At 45.6% G+C, this 27,751-nt stretch overlaps 1 protein-coding gene across 2 annotated transcripts in view; it reads left to right on the top strand.

Moving 5' to 3' along the window:
* LOC118774345 (rho GTPase-activating protein 42-like) overlaps window positions 1–27,751 on the top strand; it is a 68,573-nt gene that overhangs the window by 25,444 nt on the left and 15,378 nt on the right. For both annotated transcript variants that reach the window (XM_036523662.1, XM_036523663.1), the window contains exons 4-10: window positions 9,344–9,415; window positions 21,031–21,132; window positions 21,371–21,481; window positions 25,285–25,389; window positions 26,041–26,170; window positions 26,561–26,661; window positions 26,993–27,102. In XM_036523662.1, the coding sequence (XP_036379555.1) occupies window positions 9,344–9,415; window positions 21,031–21,132; window positions 21,371–21,481; window positions 25,285–25,389; window positions 26,041–26,170; window positions 26,561–26,661; window positions 26,993–27,102 (731 nt within the window). The remainder of the gene's footprint in view (window positions 1–9,343; window positions 9,416–21,030; window positions 21,133–21,370; window positions 21,482–25,284; window positions 25,390–26,040; window positions 26,171–26,560; window positions 26,662–26,992; window positions 27,103–27,751) is intronic.

The raw sequence follows: 27,751 nt of genomic DNA on the forward strand, positions 1-27,751 counted from the left end.
CGTCCACTTTAATTTCAATATCAGCTCGTCTCGTTGCAGGAAAGGAAATTGGTTTGCAGATTCCTAACCTGACAACAGATCCCTTGGACATGGCATACCACTGCTTTGGCTCTGTATGGGTAGCAGACAGAAGAGAGTTTCAGCAATCCAGAAGCTCTCCTGTAAAATGATTACTTTAATGTTACCATTGCCACAGCAGCGATAACATTTCCATTACACTGATAGTGAATTCATTTACCATGGCGAGTAGTATGACCTTATGCAGAGAAGCACTGTTCTCTACATGTGCAAGACTGAACCTTTGACCCTTAGAATTGGACTGGCACCAGGTCCACTTGTAAACATTACCTCACTTTGAAATTACATCAGGCACAATATCAGTACTGTTCGCCTTGTGTGATTTGAGAAATCGGCAAACATCTTTCCATTAATCTCCTCCATGACCTGCTGTAACAACCAGCCATGGCTAGGGGGCACCACCTCTGTGGCAACATTATGCACCTTTAGGACCCAACGAGTACAGACCTAATCTGAGTAGATGTGATGTCACTGCATGTCACCAGGGCACAGAGGGCAAAGGAGAGTTGAGAGTTGAGTTTCCGTGCAACGCATCAGTTTTTCTATTGCTGTCCTCTACCGTCTTTTGTTGTCCGTTTTAATAAACTACAGCTCTGCCCTTCGCCTTTAATCACTGCTTGACATAATCGGCTGAGTGACAGAATAAATGAAAAGCCTGGAGGAGAGGGGAAACATTAGAGAAAGATTAAACCTGTGGGTCTCTTTTCAGCAGACACTCTCATTTATACTGGCCAGGTCCGGTCGCTTTATCACCCAGGCTGGCGGAGAGCTTGCCAGAGTTAGCCTGCTTTTTCAGGGGAGCCATGAGGTAAAGAGGGATGGGGAGCAAACAAGAGGGGACAGACTTTTGAGGCGTAACTTTTCTGCAGCTGGAGATTTTTTTTGCTGTGTTTAGAAGGTTTAAACCTACTGACCGCTGCTCTTTGCATCCCATGGCATTTCTGCCTCGTCGTAAATATTTAACAGGCCAAAATGAGGCAGTCGAAAACAGGAGGGAGTTTTCACCGTAAAGAGGGGCAGCTTTCTGCCTTTTTTATGGAAGCTTGTTGTCTTTTTTCTGTTGGATGCGTTGTGAGACGTGGAATAATAGGCATGATCCCAGTGGTTTAAGAGAGCCCTCCTTTCCCCCCCAACAGACATAATGAAGAATATATTGGCTGTAGGAACTCAATTTAACACTGCTCCTCAGAATGTGACCCAGCTAGATTAGCGTTCCTGGCCTGAGTGGCTGTGCATTCTCTGAAAGGCTCAGCTGGTGGGAAACCTCAGCCTTTAGAAACACCCGGGGAGGTGCTCCTGGGAAGGGCAGGGCATCGTTCAGGGTGTCACATGGGCCGTTGCACATAAACTCCCTGCAACTGAAGCAAACGGCAGGAATCGGCCCCAAACTCCCTCAAACCCAACCCCCACCCCACCCCCCGTCCCCATCCGGTGTGACATCTGGACCCTATTTGAGACCAAAAACAAAAATAGCAAGGCCCGCACTGATAAGAGGCTTTCAGATTCTTTCCCCCGCCGAATGAGAATGCATGTGTCTCGAATTAAGACCGAGTACCAGCAGGGGGGATTATTAAAGGAGATATATTTAAGGTACCACCTTCTGCTTCGCTGGTAGTGGAGAGTCTGCACTTTTTTTGTCAAGCATGAGCAGTTTTATCCTCCGCTGGTTTGGCGGGCTGCCAGGCCCTAAATCCCAGTCCTGGTGCCTACCTCCATTTTGGGGAGGGGCCATTGTAAAACTCCCTGGCTGGATGCCTCTCAGACGGAAAAAGTGGTCGGCGCGGGACGGCCGTTCTGCATGATTTGATCCACGCTGGTGCCCGCATCTTTGGATGGCATTTACGAGCAGGCACGAGCCTCCCTGCCAGTGCAGCTCTTACAGCAGCCCTCGCCTCCTTTCGGGAACACCCCTTTAAAGTCGGCAGCCCGAAGATGTATTTTCCCTCTAAAGCGTTTCTGCATTTAATAACTTCCTGAGAGGAAGTTATCGAGCTCTTTTCCTTTTGTCACAGTGGCACATCCGGAGAAGTTCCAGAAGGTAGCATTCAGGCCACTCTCACCTGAGGTTTGTCATCTAGTGCTGGCAGTTTGCTTCTGTTTTCAAAGGACGCCTGGGTCTGTTTCCTGAAAGATTTATCATGTGATTACCCTTTAAAATGCTGGTCTAATTGGCACTTGTAATGGATTGGTCAGGTAAAGGCGATTAAGCATTTCAGAAGGAACCCCGGGGATAATATTTAGTGATGCACCAAGCACGCGCCAAGGCAGTGGCCTTTACAAGGCAGATTTATAAAAGGTTGGTCTGTTAAACAACACACTTTCCACCCACTTAAATTGTGATTTTTTTATAGTTTGTCAGTGTTGTAGGTTCCCTACGCATTGACTTTTATTTATTGATGCTACCCACCTTAGTCACTTGAACACTAAAAGCAATTGGTATGTAGTCCCCATGGAAGCACACATGTTGAGGTCCTAAAGCATTTTGTTTGCTGTGCAAGGACTGATGCCCACACATTAAAAGAGCCTTCAGAAAGCTTTTACTCTTGAACCAAAATCCAAAATGCTGGACCTGGGCTTCTGAGTGGCACAGTCAGCATGCCGCTCATCTTGATTGGCCTGGGCTCGAAAGCAGCCAAGTCATCTGCTGACAATGACCAGGAGCCCACAGAAACAGAACAAATTGGCTTCATTCCACCAGGAATAGCAGTGAGTAGGTTGGCCACGGTCTGTCCCCTCGTTTCACGGCTCTTGGAACCTGGCAAGTGTTCAGGCAACTGTACGTTGCTCAGATGACATCGGTTTAGTAGAGCCTGTCCTCCAGTTAGCAGCTGCTCAGGTGTGGTTGTGATGGTGAGACAAGCCTTAAGTCGTACTGTTGCCAATCTCTAAAAAGTTTGGTAAAAAGGGGAAAAAATGCAAAAAATATAAAAACTGGAAGGCAGACTTCAGACATTTTGTCCCAGAACGTCTTGGATCAGTGCATAATTTGGAGCATGACCGAGTTTGGGACAAATGCTGAACTGACAACAGTTGGACGAGCGGAACATAATTCCACTGAGGCATATCGGCATTCTTCATAATTAGGCCAAGCCCGATTTGAGCATACGCTAACGGATGACATGTATTGTAGACGTACCGTAGAAATATGAACCCCCATTATCACTGTGGCCTTTAATTAAGCACAGTCAAAAGAAGCAGACATCTTAAAGTATTGCACAGGATTCGTGTATACCCCATACGTTTTACTTTGCTGATGAATATACCTGTATTTTTGTTTACCTTGTTGTACTGGATGAAATAAACATTCAACAGATCTGTGCTGGTATGACCACAAAGAGGCATGGCAAAAATACACAGATAAACAAACAAACCAGAAAAGACACATGGGTAATGCACAGCTTAGTGTAATGGAGCACCAGATTCTGGCGGTAGCACGTCTGTTTGGAGATTTGACGCCGAGTGCCCGGGCAGGGGCCGTGGAATGTGGTGTCGGCCGAGCCCGCACAGACTGGAAGAAAGGGATGGATTGTTCCCAAGGTTGGCCGAGTCGTGGTTATGAGCCACGGGGGAGACATCTTGCCGAAGCTCGCGCCCTACCTCGTTCCTGCTGACCATGCTCCACAGCCAGGCTCCTCGTTCGTTCGAGAGCCACTTTGTCGAAGTGGCCACCTAAGGATGACAAATGCCTCAATTAAAAAAAGAAAGACCTGAGGCCCTGCTTTAGTTATAAACAACACGCAGGGAAAAAAAAGGTCCAGGTTAGCTCAGTCTGGCCTTGTGTTTTACCTTCCTATAGGCCCTTGATTCACTGTAATATTGCTTATTTTGAGTTTCCGGCAATGCGTTGAGGAAGTTCAGTTGCCTTCCAAAGTATGCCTGGAAATGTTACCCAGATCTGACACCTGTGCCCCCCACCATCTCGGCTTTGTCATCTGAGCATGGGTGATGGTAATGACGTGCCTTTTAGCCAGTGCCCGACTGCCCTTGCAAGTTTGGCCACCCTAGAGGTTTTCACCACAGAATGACTTTTATTCAAGTACGCTGAGTAAACGTGATTTTAGGCGGGCAGCCAGACACTTCCTGAATTCCATGGATGGGGAACATTTTCCCACATGGCAGACAGAACCGGGGGACAAAGATTCCTGTAGGTCTACAAGGTGCTGGGGCGGTGGGGGGTTGACACGGCTGTTTGGAAGCACTCCCTAGGAAAAACACCTTCCCCATCAGCACTGAGGAAGAGGGATCCAGCGAGGATTAGTATTTTGCTGTTCCGGAGGTGCTGTGGGATCTCTTTAAGGAGTGATTTGTGTTTTGCTTAAGCTGAGCAGTCAAGTGTACCCACAGCCTAAAGTAACCAGATCTTAAATTATCATTTTTAAGTCATCTTAAGCCAAGCTTTTATGAGAATTTGGGTTAATTTATTTTTGTTATCGTAAAATTAAATACTTTACCTCATCCTCCTTCACTTCTGATTGGCTATGAAGTATTTTGTGTTTTAAAACAAGACGTTTCAATGACATAGTTTATTGAAAACAACAAACAAAATGCTAGGTCTGTCAACAAACAGAATGTTTTGATTTGATCCAGCTTTTAAGTTGGGGTATCTTCAGTAGCCCCCCAAGGGTCCCCAATCAGGTCCTCTTGATAGAAAACTGAAAGGCGGCAAGCCTCATGAGGTCCAGACCCCACACACGAAGCCAGCGCGATATGTGTAATTCCACTGTATCATGTTTGCCCAATTCACGTGAAGTCTACCCCTAGAAATTTACAGCCTGGACCCAATCTGACTGGAGGAGGCCGGAGCTCCGTGGCAGGCATGTGGAACTTATTTCTGGTAATTCTCCGATGAGACCCAAAGCCAGCACTTATTTTCCTGGGAAAGTATATAAAAGGACCGTGTGTATATAATTGTATGTTTTTCTAATCTGCGTGGCTCACAGTAGAATGCAGCTAATTATAGCATTAGGATTTCATAGTAAATAAAAGTACTTCCTCTGGATGTTTTTACACTGACTGGTGATGTGTCTGCTTGTGGGGGACATAGATTTTTGGGAACAAGCGTCAATACACTGTGTCAACGCCTGTGGTAAAATTAGCACAGATCCAAACACACAAAGAGGTAAATATGTTCACCGGGCAAATTTTGCATTGCTTGGTGCCATTTTTAAATTCATAGTTACTCTCATGTGGGAGCTATAGCTTGACATCATTCAGATGATATCAGAGGGAGGTTTTTGGCAATTGGTAGGGGGTCCAGGGCTCACACGACTCCCAAGAATATGGGCGTTTGGTACTGGTCCATCTGGATCTTCTCCCCTCCAATCCCAAGCAGAGGATCCAGTAGAGGCAGACTACTGGAACCAGATTTCCAGCAATCGCCCACTTGAGCCTGAAGTCAGCAGGACGTCATGTAATCGATGGGCATGAGGTCCAGCTAAGCCCATTTGTTTCTCAGTTCCAGAAACTTTAGTGCAGTCTGCTAGCTCAATCCTTACTGCTGTGTTGGCTTTTTCCAGTCTGTGGTTATTCATAACAGATGTTTGATACTGCATTGAAATAACTTGGCTATCATTCAGCAAGAGTGAGTCACTTCGATTGTATATTTAGATCTCGAGCTGCATTTCATATGATGTCTTTCTGTGCTGTCATAGTAGCAAGTGTTTAGGACTATTGACAGGGGTCCAATTAAAATCTACTCTTTGACCCCCTCACCCCTCCATCCTGACTAATACGCATGATCTGTTAACCCCCACTGAGATTTTCCCTCTTTTGTGCTACTGAGAAGAAAAAAAAGAGCTAGAAAGAGAACATGGGTAGTCTATTACAAAGTAAATCCCAGCGTGTAGCCCAGTGAATCAACATACACTATCTATTTACAAATCAACCATGCAGGGCCATTTATGTGTTTGATGCACCCAGAAACTTTCCCCACAGGTTCATTTTTTAAAACAGCTTATTGGTATTTTTTTCCATTAGATGGATTTGAAGCTCCAGTTAGACACTCATGTTGCAACACATGTTAAACGATAATTGTCTGTAAACCCTCTGATGTTTTGTCGTCAGAACGCGGCCCGTTTCCCTTCATGAATCAAAGAAACCCGTATACATCTTTTTAATTTATTTTTTGGGGAGACGGTTCCAATTTTCATATCATAAGTGAGATGAATATGGTTGTAAAATCCACTGCGCTAGCAGTGTGATGGCTGCGCTATCTCTTCACATGTGAAACATTGGCTGAAGATCCATAAATCCACTCCTTATGACTTTGTCATATTTATGTGGCCAAGAAGCACAAAGCATACATTTTAAAACCCACACATGCGAGTTGCTAAATCATAACAACTGTATTAGAATTCAGTATGAGTTATTCTGTTAATTTATTCACTTCAGAATAAAATCACTCCTTGTGAATATTGTTCAGAAGGACTCTGCATGTCATTAGTGGGGTAGTACTCCTAACATGAGAGAAATCTTTGACATTAACCTTCAGTCATGATGATGCTTACATCTTAATGTGTCAACCCAATAGGTTTTGGCAGGAGCTGTACTGCACAGTTGAGATCATTTTGGCCATTAATAGAGGAGCATGGACCAGCATTAGATGGCAGAAATGAAATTTTCAATGTGGAACACACCAGGCTAACTGTATGGTCCATTTAATAAGAATCTGTGCTGTTGTCATTGATCCTCTAAATTTGGAATCATTCATTTACACCTGTACTGAAGTGCCTGGAGCTGCCTATTGGGTGGTATAAAGCATCGCACCAGCTTTTAATAGCCCAACTGTGTAACTAGTCACAGATGATGGCTTGAAATCAAAAATCAGCCCCACCACCTCTTTCTCATGTATCCTTTGTACCTATCTAATCCTGCTAATCAGTCAGGTTGAATAGGGTAAGAAGTCACTCCATTTCATATTATACCTGCCTGTGTCTGCCTTGGTTTAAGTCTCAAATCTGTAAAGGCACAGCAGACAAAAATTAGCTCACAAGTTAACTCTTGCATGGTGCATTGTGTGCATCAAAAATCCCATTTATTATCCCTGTCTGATTAACATTCTTACTCCTGCCATCGTCTCTCAGCGTGGGCAGCACTGTTGTGACTGTGGCCATATCAGTGCCTTGATATTTCCAACCGAACCAGACATCCTTGAACAGACTGTGTGTTCCCTGGCTAGATTCTTCAGCTGTGCTAAATATACAATTATGGATTAATGTGAGTTACAGCGATGGGCACGGCACCATCCGGCCATACAGCTCTTTTATCAAATCAAGCGTTTATTCTGCAAAAGAAGAAAAACTCGGGCATTTATCGGTCCTTTTGTGCGCCCCCCTGTTTTAGATTCAAGGCCCTGTGTCTCCCTGATGTCGTTGTGAAAAGAAGCAGAGACATATTGGCGGAATTACAAGAGGAGTGGGATGAAAAGCCTGTTGTATCATTTCAAACGTACGCCTCCCACAGTGAGACGTTGTGTTGTCCAGTTCCACCAAAAGGGTCTCCTGAAACATGAGGCGACCTGAGTTGATGTAACAGAAGTGCAGGGGGACCGGGGGGTGGGGGAACGGGCACCATAGTTTAAGAGTGTGGAACTCGTGATGGGAGAGTGACGTTTCATGAATCTCAAACTGCGTGAAGCTATCATGAACTACCATTGGCTCACTGGACCAGTCATAGTGTTTTGCTAAGGAGGGAAAAATCTCGATCGGTTCATACAAGTCAGTGATTGACAGCACAGAGTAGCTCCACCCATTACGGAGTTAATGAAGCCTCACTCTCCCGTTGCTATCTGCAACTCCCACATTCATAAAAAATAAAAAAAAGACCAGGGAAGATGGCAACGGCGAAACAGCCGCTCTTATCAGAGTTCGCGCTGTCATTATGGGAATATTATAGAGCCAGGTCTCCATTTTATCACAAGCGCACACACTCACAGCACACAATAACCCTCTAAATCAAGCAAAGTGTTCTGTCACTCCCTGGCCTGGCAGCAGCGTGGCAGCCCGCCGGCCTGCTCGTCCTGAGCACCTGATCTCACGGGAGGAGAGGCCATCAGGAAGTAATGAGGCGCTTCTGAATTTTCACTGGCTGTAGCGGAATACCGACTGTAGCCGACGCTATATTTCACCTCCTATCTGTTGCTGAACGGAATGAGACTGAGCGAGCAGGCCGGGCCTGTTTGGAGCGGAGGGCCTTCCAGTCGATATGCTCAGTAAAACCCACAGCTGCGTGTGGTCAGTATCGAACATGAAACGTGTGATTGATCAGAGTTTGAAAGCTCCTCCTCTCAGCATCCGCGGGCTTTATCTCCCCTGGATGAATCTCTGTCGCATAAAGGGAGAGTCATTTACTTCTGTGTAGGGGAGTACCGTGGTGTGAAACCTTGTTGCTGATTTCCCACTATACCAGTCACCGTGCTCAATCCGTTTCTGTCTTTAAACTGTCACCCAACAGACTCTTTGATTTATGTTAGGTACAAATTAAACCTGGGAGAAGTCTGATTTTCGAAAGTAATGCAATTTTACAGGAATTGCACCCTGACAAAACCATCCAAACTTAACCTGGATTCAGTCAAATGCACCAAGCTGATTTGAGGGATTGTGCTGTTATTAAAAAATAATAATAACCTTCCCAAATTAATCCATTGCCATATAGCACTTAAGTGACTCATGCATTCAGTCAGCACCATGATCGATTGAATGAATAGCACTTCCTTTTAAGACGATTTGGTGGTTTTGAATCAACAGTTAAGGTACAACTTTGCTGAAATAAAACCTACAACATAGTGAGATCACAAACACAGGGATTGTGGGTCTGCCCATATCTAGTACAGGGTAGAAATCATGTTTTTTTCTAGATTATTAAAATACTTCACAATTATTTGGCTGTCTGATCTTTGTCTGTGCTGTGGTGATATTTAAAATATGGGCTTATCTAAAAGTAAACATTTTGTGGAGGCTTGGCCTATAACACAAAAGAAGATATATCCCAAAGTAAACTCCTACGTACAACAACCAAGTAAGGGAAGTCTTCAAGCCAACAGCTTGGGTAATGGTGTCAGTACAACTTTGGCTCTTGTACTTTTATTTTGCACTGCTGTCTATTAATAATTCATAATTTAAAGATATAATGTACAGTACCAACATCAAAGAAACACCAAAAAATTATGGGTACTTCTTCAGTGATTAGGGGACTTTCAACTCCTAAGTTCTAATGCAACGTAAAATTAACTTTTAACTGTGACCCTCTTCTCTTGAATTCATTTCAGATACAGAATGCCGATGACGTCTTGATCACACCACTGGAGAAGTTTCGCAAGGAGCAAATTGGTGCTGCCAAAGTAAGTCGTTGCCTTCGTGTGCATAGGTTAATAGCCTGTGGCACACTAAAGGAGTCTCAGTTCCGCCAGGTTTAATCCCTTCCCACCAGTCCCATTGCGGGAGCTAGTTTCACCACAGTTCTCACTTAAGGGTTCTTAATACTTAAGACTGGACATAGCGGAACAAATTAAAGCTACGTATGAAAACATGCTCAAATGCAAATGGGGAAAAAAACTAAGCAAATGAGATCCCTGTTCCAGTTGTCTACCATTGAAGAAGTGTGTGGCACAATAGCTCAAATGGCCAGACATATTTTTCATAAGGAAATGCTGAGACAATTAAATGTTTGCCGACCTAGGGGAACAGTCCCATACAAATATAACCACTCAGAGAAAGGGAGATCCCATATGCAGTGGTGTCTGACAGACCTAGGGGACCGGTTCCGTACAAATATAACCACTCAGAGACAGGGAGATCCCATACGCAGTGGTGTCTGACAGACCTAGGGGACCGGTTCCGTACAAATATAACCACTCAGAGAAAGGGAGATCCCATATGCAGAGGTGCCTGACAGAATGGAGTCTGTGTCTGTGCTATGCTTCTTTTTTTTATAGTCCATTGATGCGCAGCTATGATGGGTCACTGCATCTTCAGCTAGTGCGTGTTTAACCCTTTCACACATACGGTCACACCAGTGTGATTAGAACACTAGATTGGACAAATTCTAGCTAACGTTAGCTTTGAGAAAACAGTGATTTAATGTTACAAAGTATAGCAAGTGCGGCGGTGAAAACTATGACAAGTTTAATACGCTAATGAAAACATAACGAACCATGTAATGTAACACGTGCGCTACATAGCATAAAATAAGTCACGTAGAACAGGGTTAAGAACCAACATTTCTGCCATTTCTACAAGCCCCACCTTTTAAAGACACTCCCAAGGAGGTTATCCAATCCTTCATTGACTTAACAAAAACAGAAATGAACACTTCACTCAGAAAGCTCAGGAATAAATAATGTATCACAGTAACAGTCTGTGGGACTACCTTTGAACACCAGTAGTGTGTGCTGGATTTTATAAGTGGGCTGGATTCAGGATTCACTAACCTATTTTAATGTCATTTGGATAAAGAATGCAAACAACTTTTTTCTTTTTTTATAATTATATAATATTGATGGTGATTCGTCGTAAGGTGAACTACTGTGTAATTAGCATGGGAAGCATCACAGGTTTAAACTCATTACTGAAAGGTGAGTACAAACTGAGCTGCAGTAGGATTGAATCCAGGCCATCGTTACGAAGCGCAAAATATAATTAGCGGCACATTTGTGTTACCAAAATAATGAGGAGTTTATTTCTTGGCACTGTCCCTGTATTGCCTTAATGAAGTCTGAACCTTGGCTTCCCCAAATACAAGAGCCGATTTGGGCGAGCAAACACCAGCTCTTCTTTGTTCGACCGAGGCTAACAACCTTTCCCTGGGAATTGCTCCACTGATAGCCATCAAAGTAGCAGTCGCCAAGCAGAAAATTGTTTGAAAGTCTCAGGCGTAGATGCATTAAGGCACCACGGAGAGCAGCTCCATGACTTATATTTACCACAACTTCCCTAGCTCAAAGAGAAACCCGCTGGGGGTGTCTACCAGTAATTCTCACCCAGTAATGTCACTCGACCTCTAGCTTCTCCCTGCAGACGTGACTTCAGTTAGCATTAATTCTGAAGCGGACAGCTTTGCCAAAAATGCCCTGCTTGTACATTTGAGGAGTGATAAAAAAAATCACAGCTTTTTTTTTTACCATGGAGCCGAAAACAGAAGTCGCTTCTGAGAAATGTGACCTAAAATTGTCACGCAGGCCCATGCTGGCCTGAAAGGAAGCAGAATGCGGTCCTAAGCAAGATCTATCTGCTGTGAGACAGCACAGAGTGAAATCAGGGGCAACCACCAAGTATTCTTTGATGTTTTTCTGTTTTTTTGTGTTATTTATTTATTTTCCTTTTTGTTGTTACTGGAGCAACTGAGCTGATTACAACCCACAATAAAGGGTAATACTGTGGTTAAACATGGTAACATCGCAGAGTGGTAGGGTAACTCCCAGTCACCTGAAAGTCTCCTGGAGTGTATAGAACACAGGAGCAAAGGAACAGTTGCACTGAGCTTGAGTGGTATGAGAACAGAGCACACTATTGGCACAGTGTAAAGGTGCCTGTTGCTTACGGATTCAACAGTGTCTCACCTGGACTTAGAACCTAGCAACAGTGTCTCACCTGGGCACAGAACTCAGCAACAGTATCTCACCTGAACTTAGAACCTAGCAACAGTGTCTCACCTGGACTTAGAACCTAGCAACAGTGTCTCACCTGGGCACAGAACTCAGCAATAGTGTCTCACCTGAACTTAGAACCCAGCAACAGTGTCTCACCTGAACTTAGAACCTAGCAACAGTGTCTCACCTGGACTTAGAACCTAGCAACAGTGTCTCACCTGGGCACAGAACTCAGCAATAGTGTCTCACCTGAACTTAGAACCTAGCAACAGTGTCTCACCTGGACTTAGAACCTAGCAACAGTGTCTCACCTGGGCACAGAACTCAGCAACAGTGTCTCACCTGAACTTAGAACCTAGCAACAGTGTCTCACCTGGACTTAGAAACAAACAGCAGTGGCACACCTGGGCTTCAAACCGAATCCATCGCTTTGACCTCCTTACCCCTTTTCTACTCGTCATAGCTGGGTTTGTCCAGTCTGAGCACAGGGCTCTGAGCCCTCCTCCTTTTTAGTTCAAGTTGTCCAATTAACTGGTATTGGGTGAGTTATGTTTCTACCCTAAGGACAAATAGCAACTTCCTTCACATTATATGACTGGAGTCAGCTGATGCACACAAAACATGAGCCAGCTGTGGCTTTAGAGCTGCTGTGTTGGTATGTGTGAATATTGCTATTGTGTTAATTGACTTATCTTATTGTGTTAATTGATCTCATCTGGAAGCTCCGACAACGCCTTTCAGCATGACACCTGTTTTTAGTAGCACAGCAGAGGACAGCAGAGGGGTGGGAGCTTCATGTGTACATGAGCTGGTAGCAAAGATGGAGGGCTTTGCTGTTAGTTCAGCCTTCATTTTAGTGCTGAATTGTGGTATCAAGTCAAGCCAATGGAACAGTGTGTCGGCCACTCTCCTGCATGTCGTCGCATAATGTTTTCTTAGCAGATCCTTATATAATTTTGGTTAAGTACTTCGCCAAAGCATATAACAGCAGTCGCCCACCTGAGAATTGAGCTGGCACTATTTGGGTTATGAGACATTCTCCTTACCGAGACTCCATGATTCATTGTGTTTCTAAACTGTATGTCTCCATCAAGCACTCACTACCTCAGAGGAGCTGTCATGACACCTTCCTTGTGAATGCTCACCTTGGGCCATAGTTTCTGCAGCAAGGAGAACAACTGAGAGAAAAGGGTCACTCACTGGTCAGAACCAAAATTAAAGGCAATAAATTCCAGCTACTGTAGCTACTTAATTACACTGGAACCATGTCTCGTAAGTACTTTCTTATTTTAGCAAGCTATTGTTAAGTGGACAGCCACCTAGCTATAATTGATTAAATCAGTGAGACAGCTAGCTTGCTAGTGATTGGTTGAATTTTAACTTGAATGCAATGGCATTCCGTGTTAGAATTTCAAATTTTCGTTTACAGTTGGAAAACTCCTTGTTATTTCTGTCCTCTGTGAGATGGGGCAAAGTAGAAGAGTGCAGTTCTCCTCCCTCCCTCCCATTTCTTAGATCCTCCCGTACTGGCAGTGTCTTTTTTCCCTCTGTATGAAACAGCTTGTTAAATGTAAGTGCCTCTGTCACTCCCAGGGTCTTTTATTTCCACAAACCATTTCCTCTAACCAGTTAGCCCCCCCACCCCCCCTTTGGATAAACATTTGCTAACCAGAGCAAGATAAAAGTCAGCGATCACAAGGGCCCAGGCGACGCTTGCTCAACGCTGGGAATCCTGATGGATTGCAGGGCCTGACCCCCCCCCCCCTCGCCCTCCCCGCAACGGCTGCTCCCGACGTTGGGAAAAGTCAGATGAGCTAACTGGGAAAGGATCCGAAGCATTGAGCGCCATGCCTTATTTGGGCGTTTTGGCCTCCCCGCTCCGCAGCTGGTTCTGAGAGTGAGGTCACTCCTCTCCGCATTGTCTGCTTGGGCCAAAGGGTAACGCTTCTCCGGCTGTGACCTTCCCACTGGCCACCCCACCCCACCCCGAGCCCCCTGTCTCCAACGGATCATTAGGAATGCTTAGGCAACATTTGTGCTAAAGTTCGTTGGCTTTTCTAACGACCTTGAAGTTATCAAAGGGATTAGAAGCCGCACTAAACAAAATGTACGACTTCTGTAGCCCGCGAAATGAAAGGGGGAGTTAATCGCTCTCCTTAGAATAATCCTTTTGCGTCTAGTTATTTCTTATTAGCTTCCGCGGGATTGATTTCTGCCTTCTCACCCTCAATCTCACCATCTCTCCCGAGGGGACCCATTTGGGGTCGTTTCGGGCCCTGTATTTATTGTTTATGTCTTGTCTGATGAATACACGCAATTTCCAGGATGTGAAAGGAAGGTAAATTGACTGCATGAGGGGAGTTTTAATATCTCGTTTAGTTTTTAGATGCTGCTAATTGATGTGTGATTATTGCCACAGCTTATTACACACTAGCTCAAAATGTGTGATCAGTTTCAGGCTCTTCCAAAACATGCCACTTGTGTTGAGCTGTTGCTTCTTGGGGTGTAATGGGCCTTTTTTGATTCTGTACGTTGTCAGGCCATGGCTGCTCTCACGTGTGCTGTGGAGCTGAGAGGGAGAGCTTTGCTTGAGTGCCAAACCTTTGCCCCACGCTTTTTCTCTCTTCCTCTGTCTGTCTCCGTTTCTCTCTCTCTCACTCTCTCCCTCTCTCTCTCATTCACTCACTCTCTCCAAAAGACCGAGCTGCATTTCATTCAGAAAACTGTGGGCTGGAAGCAGGAAACTTTAGACCAGTGTGGGCCTGAGACCCTGGAATTTCGGCGTGCTCCAGGGACTGAATTTTTTGGGGGAATAAACGGAGCAGGGGCTGGGACTCGTCTCGCGTTACGGCTGCCTTTTCCCTCGCTGCCGCCAGTTTTCCTGTCCCTTGTGATGGATCATCCCGCAGCACGCTTTGCCCCTGGGGTAATGCGTGGCCCCTCTTGGCGGTGCAAACAGAGCCCAGCACAGCGCAGATGCGCAGCCCCTAGTATGTATCGCCACAGAGTGTACCCTTTAAGGTTGGCAGCCTGCTTTACTCTTTACTCTGCTCACTTGATTTACAATCAAGTGCAGTTTTCTCTACCTGCTCACATAATTCTTTGCAGTACATCCGATGTAGGACACATGCCCGCGCTTATCAAACAGATGGCTATCGCATGGATATCAGATGGAAATGATCAGCGGTTTTGTTGTAGGTGTCATAGTAGCACATTTGTGACATTTGCAGTTGTTTGCGATAGTTGATGTTGCAACTGTTTTGCAAACAGGAAGATGTAGTGGGAGATGGCACTTAGTCTTTCACTGAGTCCAGCAGGGCTGTATTGTTAGTGCCAGGCCTACTGTGAAAAGTGGAAGCCCTCATTCAATCCTACCAGGATCCGTTTGCCAGTAAATCTGCCCAGCACATAGAACCAGTAATCTCTCTGAAATTACAGAAAAAAATGCCAAAGAAAAATCAGAACATTCTTCCAAAATTGCTTTTTTAAAGGAAAAGTGCATTGCAGGTGGCTTGAGTTGAAGCCTTGGATTATTTCGGGGAATGTATTTGCTCTACCTTACTGTATTTGTGAAACCCAGCTGTGTTCAGTGCAGTCTTTTTGATATTCTGGTGAAAGATTCTTTTGACTCCATTCCTGTCTCTGTGGCCAATAAGAGGCTGAAATATGATGCCCTTGCGTTGAATTCTTCTGTTCTTTTCTGTAGTAAGGAAAACGGCGCACGCCGGAGCCCCTGTCAGAATATTTCCAAACTGGAAGAAGGATGGCTCGCGTTTGTGATCGATGGTGCTAGATTGGGTGTTTCTCCTTCCCATTTCTGCGGAAAATATCAGCCTTGAGACCCTCAGCTCAACTACGGTTGAAGCGAAATAACCTTTCTCACCTCTGCTTTTACTCTTTCCGGTCTCCTTGGAATTCCTGTCAGTTAAGAAAACATGGCCGTGGTTTGACTCAGCATTTGGTGGTCGGTGGAAATGGCAGTGCTTTTCGGCAGGGTATAGAAAAGGATATTCACACTCCAGCTCTTAAACCGCCAGTCCCTTGCTTAGAGGCAGTCTAAGACCACATCGTTACTGTAGTGTGGCGTAGTGGTGTAATGCTTGTAACGGAAAGATTGCAGGTTCAACTCTCTGATAGGGCACTGCTGCTGTACCATTGGGCAAGTTACTTAACCCACAAATGGCTCAGTAAATATCCAGCTGTATAAGTGGATAAAACTGTAACCTATTGTATGAACATGTCCTTGGATAAGTGCATCTTCTAATGACAATAATGTAATGTAATGTAAGCAAACTTGTATGGCACAGTGTGTCACATAGTAACATGTGTTTGACACTGCAATAATGATATCAAACCTCAGGGCTATGTAGACATGTCATTTGAACAGCATGCCTACAAGGCCATGATACGACCTAAACCTCAGAGCCAGAAACCTGGATGAACTACACTGGATTTCCTCAGGCAGAAGTGCAAGATGTATTCATATCGTTAGCAGCTCTGTCTCATATCAGTGAGTGACACGCAAGCATGTCAGCAAAATGTTTTTGAATATTTACAAGCCTGAATGGTTGTCGAGTGCTGTCACTCACCTGTCACACAGGATGCCTGGCTGTAAAAGCAGGTGTATATTTGACAAAAAGGCTAAATGTTTGTGATTGTAGAGGTTCGTTTGAACACAGAGCGCAGCTGGATCCGAAACACGTCGAGAACGTCAGCTGAAGCTCTCCGGCACTCCAGGGCGCGGGACGCTAAAACGCAAGTAGCTCACTTAAGTCCGCTTAATAAGCCTGTGTGATCACCTCTCCGACTCAGCCAATTTACCCAGCAGGCCGGCTCCCCGTGGGTCTCTCTTTAATGGGCCCTGTTTTGAAGAGGGCGTAAAGGGAGCACCAGCAGGGGTCCCCAGCTGGTCATCAGAGAGGACGCGGCAGGAGGGAGGCCAGTCGTAGCATATTTGTGTCCACACTCTTTCTCTTTGTTGGCTGTCCCACGCAGTGGATCATCAGAGAGCCACTCAGAGGAAGCAACCGTCATTCAGACGGTGCTCAGTCTGGAAACTGTCACTGAAAGAGCAGAAGGCTCCCAGGAGTGTTCACTGCTTTGCTCCCTTCACCCTCTCATGGCTGCAGTTTATGGCAAGGCTTCGTGAAAAACATTTACTTTTAACATTTTATCACTCAGCAAACATTCTTATACAGAGCGACTTGCAAAGAGTACAGAAGGACATCTAAGGAGCAGAGGTATGTGCAGAACACAGCTGACCACATCTGGACATGCACTAATCCATCACACAGTGGTAAAAAACATCAAGTGGTCTGCACGTGTCACATGCTTGAATCCATTCACCACTCAGTGTTGAGGACGTGGCGTATTCTGGTTAGGTTGAATCATGAGTTTAGGCTTTTTTTTTAATCAAAATTTTTCACAGCAGCTGTGGTGACTGTAATTATTCTGGGTCTGTGAGCAGCCACTCGCTGTCACAAAGCCTAATAAACAAACAGAAGCTGCAAACAGAATGAGGCGTTTTATTCCCCTCCAGTAACTCACAGCTGACCTGACCAGCAGCGTCAAAGGAGGTGAAGATCTCACCCAAAGGGGAGGGTTGAAATCTGTGGAGCTCTGGTTGGCTGGCTCTCTAGTGAGCACAGGGAGGAAGGGGGAGGGCAGCAAATGCTCATTGCTTATAAAAAAAAAAAAGACATTTCATGCTCATTTCATTTCAAGCCCAGAATCTCCGGTGCTTGTCGCATGCGGCTCCGTGATGTCATTTCCCACAGGCTTCCATCAGAAATCCCCTGGCTTTGCACAGCCCCGTGGCCCTGCTGTGAGACTGTTATGGGACCTGACTCATTCCAGCTCATCCTCTCTCCCCTGCTTTAAAGGGGCTGGTCTGAGCGCCCGTGCTCTTGGATGATTTGCATGCGTTGGCTGGTGCTTGTGGAGCTGAAGAGGTCGGCGGGAGAGGTTTTAATCCTGAAGGGTATACTGTTTTGTCGTGAAGATGAATGCATCGTGTGTTGCATTTCAGCCAACAGGGTACCGTGGAGGTGATGAGCACCACCTCTTCAGTCATCTCTAGTTTTATTTCTTCTTTTATTTATATTCAGTAGAAAACAGTACGTTTTTTACTGCCAAAATGAAGGTGCCCTCAAAGTCAAGTCTCTCACTTTTCACAGCAGTTAAAAGTTTGAGTAAGTTTGATAAACACAGCTGTCAAAACTGTATGACATCATTGGCTTAAATAGAGGTAAGAATTTTAAAAAATGCTATTTACTATTTATTTAAATGTTCCATTTACATTTACTTCCCCACCATGAAGTTTTGAAATCTTCTGAGGATGTTGTCACAATGAGGGGGGGGCATTGCAGGGCAGTGTAGGGATTTGTATGTAGAACAAGGGTTGCAGGTTGCAGTTGTACCCTTCGGCAAGATACTTAACCTGAACTGCATTATTAAAGTTAAATTTTAATGTGTGCTGTGTAAGCAATGTCATTTTCCCTGAATAAGAATGTCTGCTAAGCAAAGACGCTGTGTACACTGTGGAAGCTTATGGGAGTCTTACATAGATGTCTTGAGGGGCGTTTTGGCGAGAACGCGTCTCCCCTGCGTATTTCCCCCGCCGTCGCGGCAGGCCCGCTGAGCAGGCTGCATCAGTCAGCACGTCTCCTCCAGCATGCAGCCCTCGCAACGCATCATTTATAATTAACAGCCCCAGCGCTCCCGACAAGCGACATCAAAGAGCCGCGGCGGAGGAGAGGCGAGACGAGGCGAGGGTGGCGAGGATTCCCAGCGCGAGAACCGAGCCAAGCGCTCGCCATCGGAGAGACAGGAGCGTGGTGTGTGAAATGCACCCCACCCCCCCACCACCGCCACAACCAGCACACACGAGTGGTCTGTCTGAATCCCCCCTCCCCACCTGATGGCCAAGGAAAACAAACAAACAAGCAGCCTAGCCAATCCCTGCCTTGGACATGGTGCAGTGCATATTGTGGGCCAGTGGCAGTCCCCCCGATCCCCTTTTCATTGATGGGTGCCTCCTCTGTCTCCATGGCAGGGTTATGTCCAGATTCCAGTTCATTAGGACTTCAAAGTGCCCCCCCCAGGCATGGGACGTGTCTGCGTGCCGTCGCACTCCTTAAAAAAGCCCCCCAACGGTGAAGTGGCACTGAAAAAGCCTGGGGAGCAGAGGCCCGTCTCAGCGGGAGGAGCCCGTAAACACAGGCACTTCCACACATGAAAGCACCTCTGTCTTCATTATGACAAAACCAGCTCATCCAATTCCAGTTTAGGGGGGGAAAAATAGGACCATTAAATGAATGCCGCCCCCAACTCCCCCCTTTCTTGAACTCAGACCAAACACATCTCAAGGCCTAATGGACACTAAGGCCTGGAGTGGCAGTGAAGGTTAATCTGTCCTGTCGCCGTATTTCTCCCACACAGCCATCACTGACGTGGAGAGGGCTGGTCCCAAGCGCCACGCCCCTACCCCCCGGCCATGCCACCTATTGGCCAATATAGATGCAAAAATATTCTGCATGCTCATCCTATTTTTGTTATTGTTTTGTCCCTTTAACACAAGATCCATTGAACCCCCAGGAGACTGACACCACCTACTCACCTTTTTGAACATTTCATCATGAACATCATGAACAACAACAGTTTTTCACCTTTTGTCATATGTATTTTGCAAAACCCTGATTGAGTGCCCCCCCCCCCCCCCCATAAAGTTGGTCACCAGAGATACAAGCGAAAGGAAAGAGCTCAGAAAGGGATTCAAGAGAGCAGATTCCGGTAGTGTGGGGTGGTGTGTCAGTACACCCAAACAGCCCCAACTCTCCAGCTCGCCCTTCGGCTAGCTCACGGCAGGGACAGCGGCTCACACTCGGGGTTGCCACAGGGGGTCATGGGAAGGGTTTTGTTTATGCCAAAACAGGAAGACAAACAATCGGGATCTGGTTTCACCCAGGGACCCAGAAGAAGACCCCTCTACCAGAGGGCTGGCAAAAAAGTGAAACTTTTTTAAAAAATATTATTATTTTGTTTCTTTTCTTTCTGCCGCGGACACAAGATCTCAGTGCTGGTTGGAACGCATGTCATGTGTTGCTCAAAACCCTGGTGAGTCTGGCAGCGGGAGTCAGCGTTTCCGCTCATGCAGAGCCTCATTAAATCCAGCGAGCGGAGCTTGTAAGAGATGTGAAAGCCCTCATCCGAAAGGCTCTTTTATTTATTATTGCCGGTCGGAATGACTCACCGATTCCAGGCCGGGCCGAGGCTGTTTGGCTCATGGGTGGCCACTGGGCAGCAGGTGAGTAGCTTAATAAGGGACAGAGGAGCAAAGGAGAAGGAATTAGTTGTGCCCTTCAGTGTGTGATCGTGAAGATTATCTTTTTTATTTATTTTATTTTTCATCAGAGCATCCTCCAAAACTCCTGTCAGGGTCAGCGTGTGGTCTGGCAATTCAGGAACATTTATCCAGAAGGTTGTAGGTTCGATTCACAGCTGGCGCACCCTTTGGCAAGGCGCTTACCTTGAGCTGCTGCAGTAAACGTCCGGCTAATTGAGAGCATGTAAAATTCAACCTGTGTACATTGCCCTGGGTAAGGTCATCTGGTGAGCAGATGAATAATGTAATATAATCAGTGCTCTGTTGGGGAAGAAAAGAAAAAAAAATGCAGAAAATGTCTATGCATAACTGTCACCTGAATGTCCCTGCACGGAGGCTGTGTAGACACAGTTGGTGCCTTGAGACATCGTCAGACCAAAATTTCCAGAGCTGCCAGAAATGTCGCGAGGGCTTCAGGCTGTGGGCCGGAATTTATTTTAAAGCCGGAAAGGGCCCTCTCTTCTGGGAATGACCGTTCCCACAGAGAATCCATTTGTGTCCTCCAGTGACTACGGATGCAGAGGCCCGTTCTTTCTCCTGTTTCCTAAAGCATGGAAGCCATGCACAGAAGGGCGTAAGCAGGGCGGGGTCATGTGTGTGATCGCTGTGCCCAGAGGACTTTGCAGTCATTATCCTTTCATGTATGCACAGGTTGTGGAGCGTCATATAAAAAAGCAATGGTTGAGCCATGGCTTTAGACTGCCACCTAGTGGCTGTGTCCTTCTACTACATCTGTAAAATGCTCCCCCTGTTCAAAGCCAGTGAGTGACAATTGTTTTTGGAAGAGGACTTCCAAGAGGAATGAAAATGATTTCAAATCAAGGTGCTTTGGGTATAATTTTGCATGGATGTTTGTTTACAAGTGTTGTGTCTTACATAATGTGTTTATCTCCAAGAAGATTGGGTGCTCATCGCAGTAATCAGAGCACAGGAAATTCCAGCGTGGGTTGAAAGTTAATTTGATTCTATGTTTACTTTTTTTAAGGAAGGAAAGAAGAAGTTTGACAAGGAAACGGAGAAGTACTACTCGGTTTTAGAGAAGCACCTGAATTTATCATCCAAAAAGAAAGAGTCCTTTCTACAGGAGGTAAGCCATGATTTCATGGGTCTTTGGCTCTCAGAAAAGGTACCAAACTGAGTACCCCATTGTTGTTTTCAGTATAACAAAATGCCCGTCATTCACTGTAATTTAAACCATATCTACAATAAACATTCTTCGTTGTAGCTGCGCCAGCAGCATAATTAATAATGATCCGAAAGGTTCAGTGATTTGCTGTGTGAATCTTCACCCCGTCGCCGAGGTAACCAAGGCTTCTCATTCTCAGGCAGACACCCAGATTGACAAGGAGAGGCAGCTCTTTTGTGATGCCTCCCTCGAGTACGTCTTCAAAATCCAGGAAGTGCAAGAGAAGAAAAAATTTGAATTTGTTGAACCGGTAAGTTATGCCTTGGCATGTTTTTGTGCGCGATATTGTTTTTCACCGAATTTGAATTCAAGAAAGGCGCTGGCTGTGATTGAAATGAATTCCTTCCTGGTGCAGTATTGGACATTGATATAATGAATTTCCACACCTCTGGCCAGGAACACTCAAAGCAAACTGTAGGTTTTAGACATGAAACAGGTCAGTGATTTGGAAGTCCCCATTGTCCAATGTCCGCTCTAGTCTAACCTGTGCTTCACTCATTACCTTGTACTTACAACAAGAGGCCACAGTGTAATTAATACTGTATCTTAGTAGTGTCTTGTTAGTAACATCTAATACGCACACTAGTTTCAGAGCATGCAGAGATCCCAATAATGTTGCTTTTCCTGTCTGGTTTGCAGCTTTAGGCGTTTGAGCCTGAGGCCACGTGGATGTATTACAACCTACTTGGATGAATTTCTTGCTTTTACTTGCTTTTAATCATATAAACAGTGCCCTCTGCATCAAAACCCATGTGTCATCTGCAGTATGATTTGCTGTGCTTCGTGAACACTGTAACTTGGTACTGTGCAAAAAGTTGTTTGATTTAAAGCACAACTTTTTTAAATTTTAGCATAAATTTAATAGTAGATTAATTTAATTCAATCTAATGTAATTAAATGTAAGATTAATTTAAGCAGAAATGTAATATTTAATCTGGGGACATGAATAAATATGGAAGGCACAATATCTGTATGTATTTATGTGCTCCCCATGCGTTTGGTGTCTCAGTTTTGCTCATACTGATTAAAGCTGTCTCATGGAAATTGAGATTCTCTCCTCAGTTCATGTGTGTTTGAAGCATTGATAGGGCATAGCAGGAGCACAGATGGCGTGCTTTAACACTGGAAAGCAAGCTCAAAGGTAATGGTTTCCTGTGTGCTATTTAAGGGGAGTCACTCATTTTTGACGCGTCTTCAAAGCCCATGCGTGGCGGGGCAGTCAGTGGGTTTAACAGATTAGGAGGCTCGCATCTGGTGCGTCTGCCCTGCCCACACTCGTAATTAAAGCCATTACCTGGGCCACAGCTGCCGAGCTGGAACAGTATCTCCACGCTTTCAGACACTCTTCATCAAAAGCGTCGCGTAGTGGTAAGGTGCAGGACTCGTAACCGAAAGGTTTCTGGTTCGATTCCCCGCTGAGGCACTGCCAGTGTTCCCCTGGGCAAGGTACTTAATTCACAGTTGCCTCAGTGTATACTGTATGTATAACCTATGTAGGTCGCTCTGGATGAGAGTGTCTGCTAAATGACAGTAATGTAATGTAATGTAATGTAACGAGAGTGAGGTATGTAAAGGGGCAGTTTCACCAGTGAGAGGTAAGCGAGGACACTCCCAACTTCCTGTGAGCCAGTTACAACAGTGGAGAAACCAGTGACTTGTCAGTTGTGGTGAAAGCTGTCTGTCTCGACAGACCCAAAGCAGCTCGCATCGCAAGGCCAATTGTGAGGATGGCTTGGGACCAAAGACCTGAGCTATTTTGATTCCTTTAAGCAGTACCAAGAGATTTGGATTTATTTTAAAGTGTCAGGAAAAAAAAAAGTGTATTTCATTTTGGGTCTGCTGCCATGAACTAAGTACTTGTTAATAGGCTCACTGATGATAGAGGCAGTGAATGGCAGTTTCTCTGTAATTTACTTTTAGAGTAGATTAATGCCATTTCACAAATGAAGGGAGTGTGCCCAAATGCTTGAGTCTTTTAGCCTCAACTTTGTTCAGAAACATCGAGTGCAAGTCTTTTTACAATGGCTTATACAGTATCTCTTCTAGTAGTGACCCTTCACTAACCTTTATATTTATCATTCATGTCCCATTATCAATTCTGCTGTATAAAATTGCACATCTGACATATCTGTGTCTACAGCTTGATATAAAGCACCAGCTGTGTTAAAGCCTAGAGCTGAGCCTGTAACTCCATGGATTGAAGCCCATTACTTCAGCCTATGTATGCCTATAGGGAGTCCAGACCCCCAATCCAACCTGCAGCCTCTTCATGCCAGTACATTCTTTATAGCATCTGTTACCCCTTTCAGTCATTTGTACAGTAAAAGTTGTCTCTGCGGATTGTGATGTCTTGATGGAGAACTGTAGACTGTTGTATATCAATCATAATAGTACACTTCATGTTTGTTACTCTTTGCGTACCAATGACATTTACCTGCCAAGGAAACACTGTTACAGTGCTTTTAGGCCTGATATCTCTCATGTACAGTGGGTGAACTATGTAAATGATTTGGCAGTGCACCCTGGGTAGTCTGTGTAAATGATTTGCTATGCACTGTGGGTAAACTGCAAATGACTTGCTCTTTGAATAAACTCTGTAAACTACTTGCTGTGCGCTCTGGGTAAAAATGTGCTATTGGGAACACATGGACTCACAAATGAGAGTGGAATTATGAATGACACTTTCCAACATGAAACTGAAATTATTGCTCGTTAGCACTACTTTCTCCCTCCAACTATTGCTGCCTTTGGTAATTTAAATGATGTCAGCCTTAACAGTCACCCTGCCCTCAAAAGCTTCTGTGAGGCTACATATAAATATTGATCATACAGGGTTTTAAGTACACATTGCCATTTTACCACAATTCATTAGGTTCCTTGAAAGTCAATATCTGTTTGTGCCATTACATGTGCATTTTATACCGCTGGGTCACCACAGAAGAAACCAATCACAGGAGCTCAGAAGCCTCTCAACCCTCACGACCCCACCATGTGGCCATGCCCCTACCCCACACAGTTACCATGTGTCATTCGTACATGTACGTGCAACAAACCTCAGACCAAAAGACCTGACAGAATTAGACAATACAGATGCCCCTCTGAATAAAGACACTCGTAAAAAAAAAAAAAAAAAAAACCTCTTATCTGTGCTCACAAGCAAAGCACACAAAAGATACAAGGTACAATTGAAAAGCTCTATAGAGCAGCTTTTGAGATTCCGGTGTTAACGTCTCTTTGTGGGGGACATTTTACTGGAAACCTCCTGCTCCCGGATATTATGAGGCTGGAGAGCGTGAGAAGAGAGCGATGACGCTCTTTAAAAGGTCAGCGTCCTGTTTATTTATGTCGCTGGCAGTAACCGTGCAAAGCCGCGGCCAATCAGAAACCAGGAAGCAGAGGGTAGCTCGGGAATGCGACGGCGGCCACAATTACTGCTAATAAAATGGGGCCGAGAACGTCATGACTCATCCTTAAACTCCATACAGTTTTATTAGTGTCTGAAGAGTGCAAAAACATCTATTTCCCGTTGCTTGCAAGTAGCACAGTAGCTAAAGGTTATAGCCTCCCACCACTCACGAGGAACTCCCATGACTCCGTCACGGCCCATAAGTGCCTGCTGAAGATGCCCCAGTGAAAGTATGGCTCGCTCAGACTGCAGCTGACCTAACAGGACCACAACAAGCGGAGCCAGCAACTCGTCCTGGTGTTAAACCGCAACTGAGCCGGCTTAAGTCCGCATTACTAAGAGACCAAAGTGCCGGGCTTTTCCCAAACTGCTTCAAGCACCGAAACCAAGGCAATGCCCTTCCAGCTTTGTTTTGCTGCTGTTTGTTGTCGTTTGAAATGAGCGATACGGTGTCTGGATGGGTGCCAGTATGCTCACAAGAGGAGCGATTAAGCACCTCAGACCCCGACGAATCGTTCACTCGGCTCCATGCATTACGGACTGCTTGCATCTGTCCGCAGGAAGACAGCGGAACACTAATTGATGGGCTGTGTTGTTTTTTTCCCTCTCTCTCTCTCTCTCTCTTGTCTGCTGTTGTTTCCTCTCAGCTCCTGGCTTTCCTCCAGGGCCTGTTCACCTTCTACCATGAGGGCTACGAGCTGGCACACGAGTTTGAGCCATACAAGCAGCAGCTGCAGTTCAATCTGCAAAATGTAAGAGCCCTCCTCTGTCCTCTTCTGAGGGTGGTGAAGCAGGGTTAATGGTCCAGCAGCGGGGTGGGGGAGTCGGGTGGCAGGTTTCCCCCTTTAAGGAGCAGCAAGGGGCACGTCACTCAGAATGCTATGAAACGGTTCTTCCCTTCAAGAAATAATAATAGGATTTGGCACTTTGTGCATTACCCAGCATTAGCTTTCACGCCAGACAATTGGAAGGCCCTGAGACGTGGAGTGCCGTCTTTCCTGCAAAGGCTTACTCTGATTAGAGTATTTATTTGAACTGTGTCCCGTTCCCAGATCTCCTGTACGCCCCAGCTGTGCGTAGGCTGCTGGCAATGCCCAGTGAAGTCGGCCTTGCCGTTTCTAATTAAATTAGTTGTGATAAAAGGGGTAAATCGTTCTAGCAATAATCACTTGAGTCTCGCAGGTAAGTTCCTCTGCTGTGTGCACTGAGGCTAGGGGAGCAGGGTTTCGAGGAGTTTGAGAGGGAGATCGGTTTTTAGGAGATTCGGGGGGAGCTGGTTTGTGAAGACATCCAGGGCGAAGCTGGCTTTTTAAGGAGATTTGGGGGGGACTGGGTTTGAAGCTGCATCCACTGAATGCACAGCCCTCCATTGAAATGGCCTGTTTCCATTCTGCTCGGCGAAGACGAGGAACAACTTTGAGAGCACCCGGCAGGAAGTGGAGAAGCTGATGAGGAGGATAAGGTCCGCAGACCAGGACTACAAAGCTCCAGGGCAGTGGACTATGGAGGGCTTTCTCTACGTCCAGGAAAAGAGTAAGTGTCCGGATGCCTCAAGTAGGAGGCGACTCTCCCCTATAAACATGCTTGTTTTCATAACCAGAATACACTGCAGGACTGTCCTCACTCTCCCGTGTCAGGGCTCCCTCTAAGGTGAATAAACTATCTTGTGCTCCTAACTCTTCGTGTTCAGCCCATTTCGCTGTTTGCTTTCTCGGTTCAGTTGTATTTTCCTTGACCAAAGGAAAGCAAATATCGTGCCACGCCTTACGTCAAATTCCGGAATCATTTTAGATAAGAGAAAAATTCTATCTTGATCTCTTTGCATTTTTTTGTGTTTGATTCCAGTGTAACAGGAAATAGCAGAGCTGTTGTTGTTTTTGTGGCGCTGTGCATCTTTGATGGCTACTGTCTGCCCTTTTCCAGGACCCCTTGGCTGCACATGGATTCGGCACTACTGCACTTACGAGAAAGGGAGCAAGACGTTCACCATGAGCAACTCAGAAAATAAGTCTGGCAGCAAACAGGTGCGGAGGACCTTTGGAAAAGAAAAGGGACATCACTTCACCCAAAGAGAACACATTCAGTGTGATGTTTCTGAATTGCCATTAGCATAAGGTTGCACTCCAGTTGGCCTTTCACCCGGTCATGTTTGGCCACATCATGTTTGCATTAGTTCAGCTGATAAGCTCTGTTAGCATAGCAAGCATTTTATTGGTCAGGCCAGGCAACATGCCAGAGTTACAGATGAAGAATTCACCCTTTCCTAGTAGCACCACGGCAATGTCTTTACTTCATGTTGTACATGTCCCAGAGTGACAGAAACATGTCAAGACTTTTTCTTCTCTCTCTCAAAAGAACGGTCTGATCACAAGTCCACCCGAAATGTTCAAGCTCAAGTCCTGTATCCGGAGGAAGACGGACTCCATTGACAAGCGCTTCTGCTTTGACATCGAGGTGGTGGAGAGGTCTGTGGTCTCTCTGTGTGCTTTCTGTTTTAAAACACAGTTTGGCTTGGTCAGCTTAGGGTCAGGTCATGGTTAGGCACTGACCCAACTCTGTTGTACTGTACGATTCCAGGCAAAGATGCATCGCATAGCTTCTATGTTGTGGGTTCTGACAGACACACGTTGAACAAGTTGGGGCAGATGTCTCTGAGTAGGCCACCATTTCATGCCTTGAGCCCCATCTAGGGGAAGCACACCCTCTTCTGCAGCAGCGGCTCAGGAGGTAGAGCAGTCGATTGGGGATTGGAAGATCTCTGGTTCAAATTTGGCTCCTCCTGGCAGAATGTCAAAGTGTCCTTGAGCAAGACACTGAACCCCAAACTGCTCTCAGTGGCCAGTTGGTGCCTTGTATGGCAGCCTCTGTCACTAGTACGTAGATGTGAGGCATAAACTTGTAAAGTGCGTTGAGAACTCAAATGAGTGGAAAAGCGCTATATAAATGCAGTCCATTTACGATGTACCATTATCAGCACAGAGAGCACCCCAGATAAAGACATGACATCTCGCATTGTCATCTGTTTGCCTCTCGCATGATTCCAGTGTACCTCCTGTGTATTGTGTGTGCAGATAGAAACCTTTTTTCCTCACTTGTTCCAAATGCCCCTCTCTC

Source organism: Megalops cyprinoides, chromosome 3 (assembly GCF_013368585.1).
Source record: "Megalops cyprinoides isolate fMegCyp1 chromosome 3, fMegCyp1.pri, whole genome shotgun sequence".
NCBI classification, from domain to species: Eukaryota; Metazoa; Chordata; class Actinopteri; order Elopiformes; family Megalopidae; genus Megalops; species Megalops cyprinoides.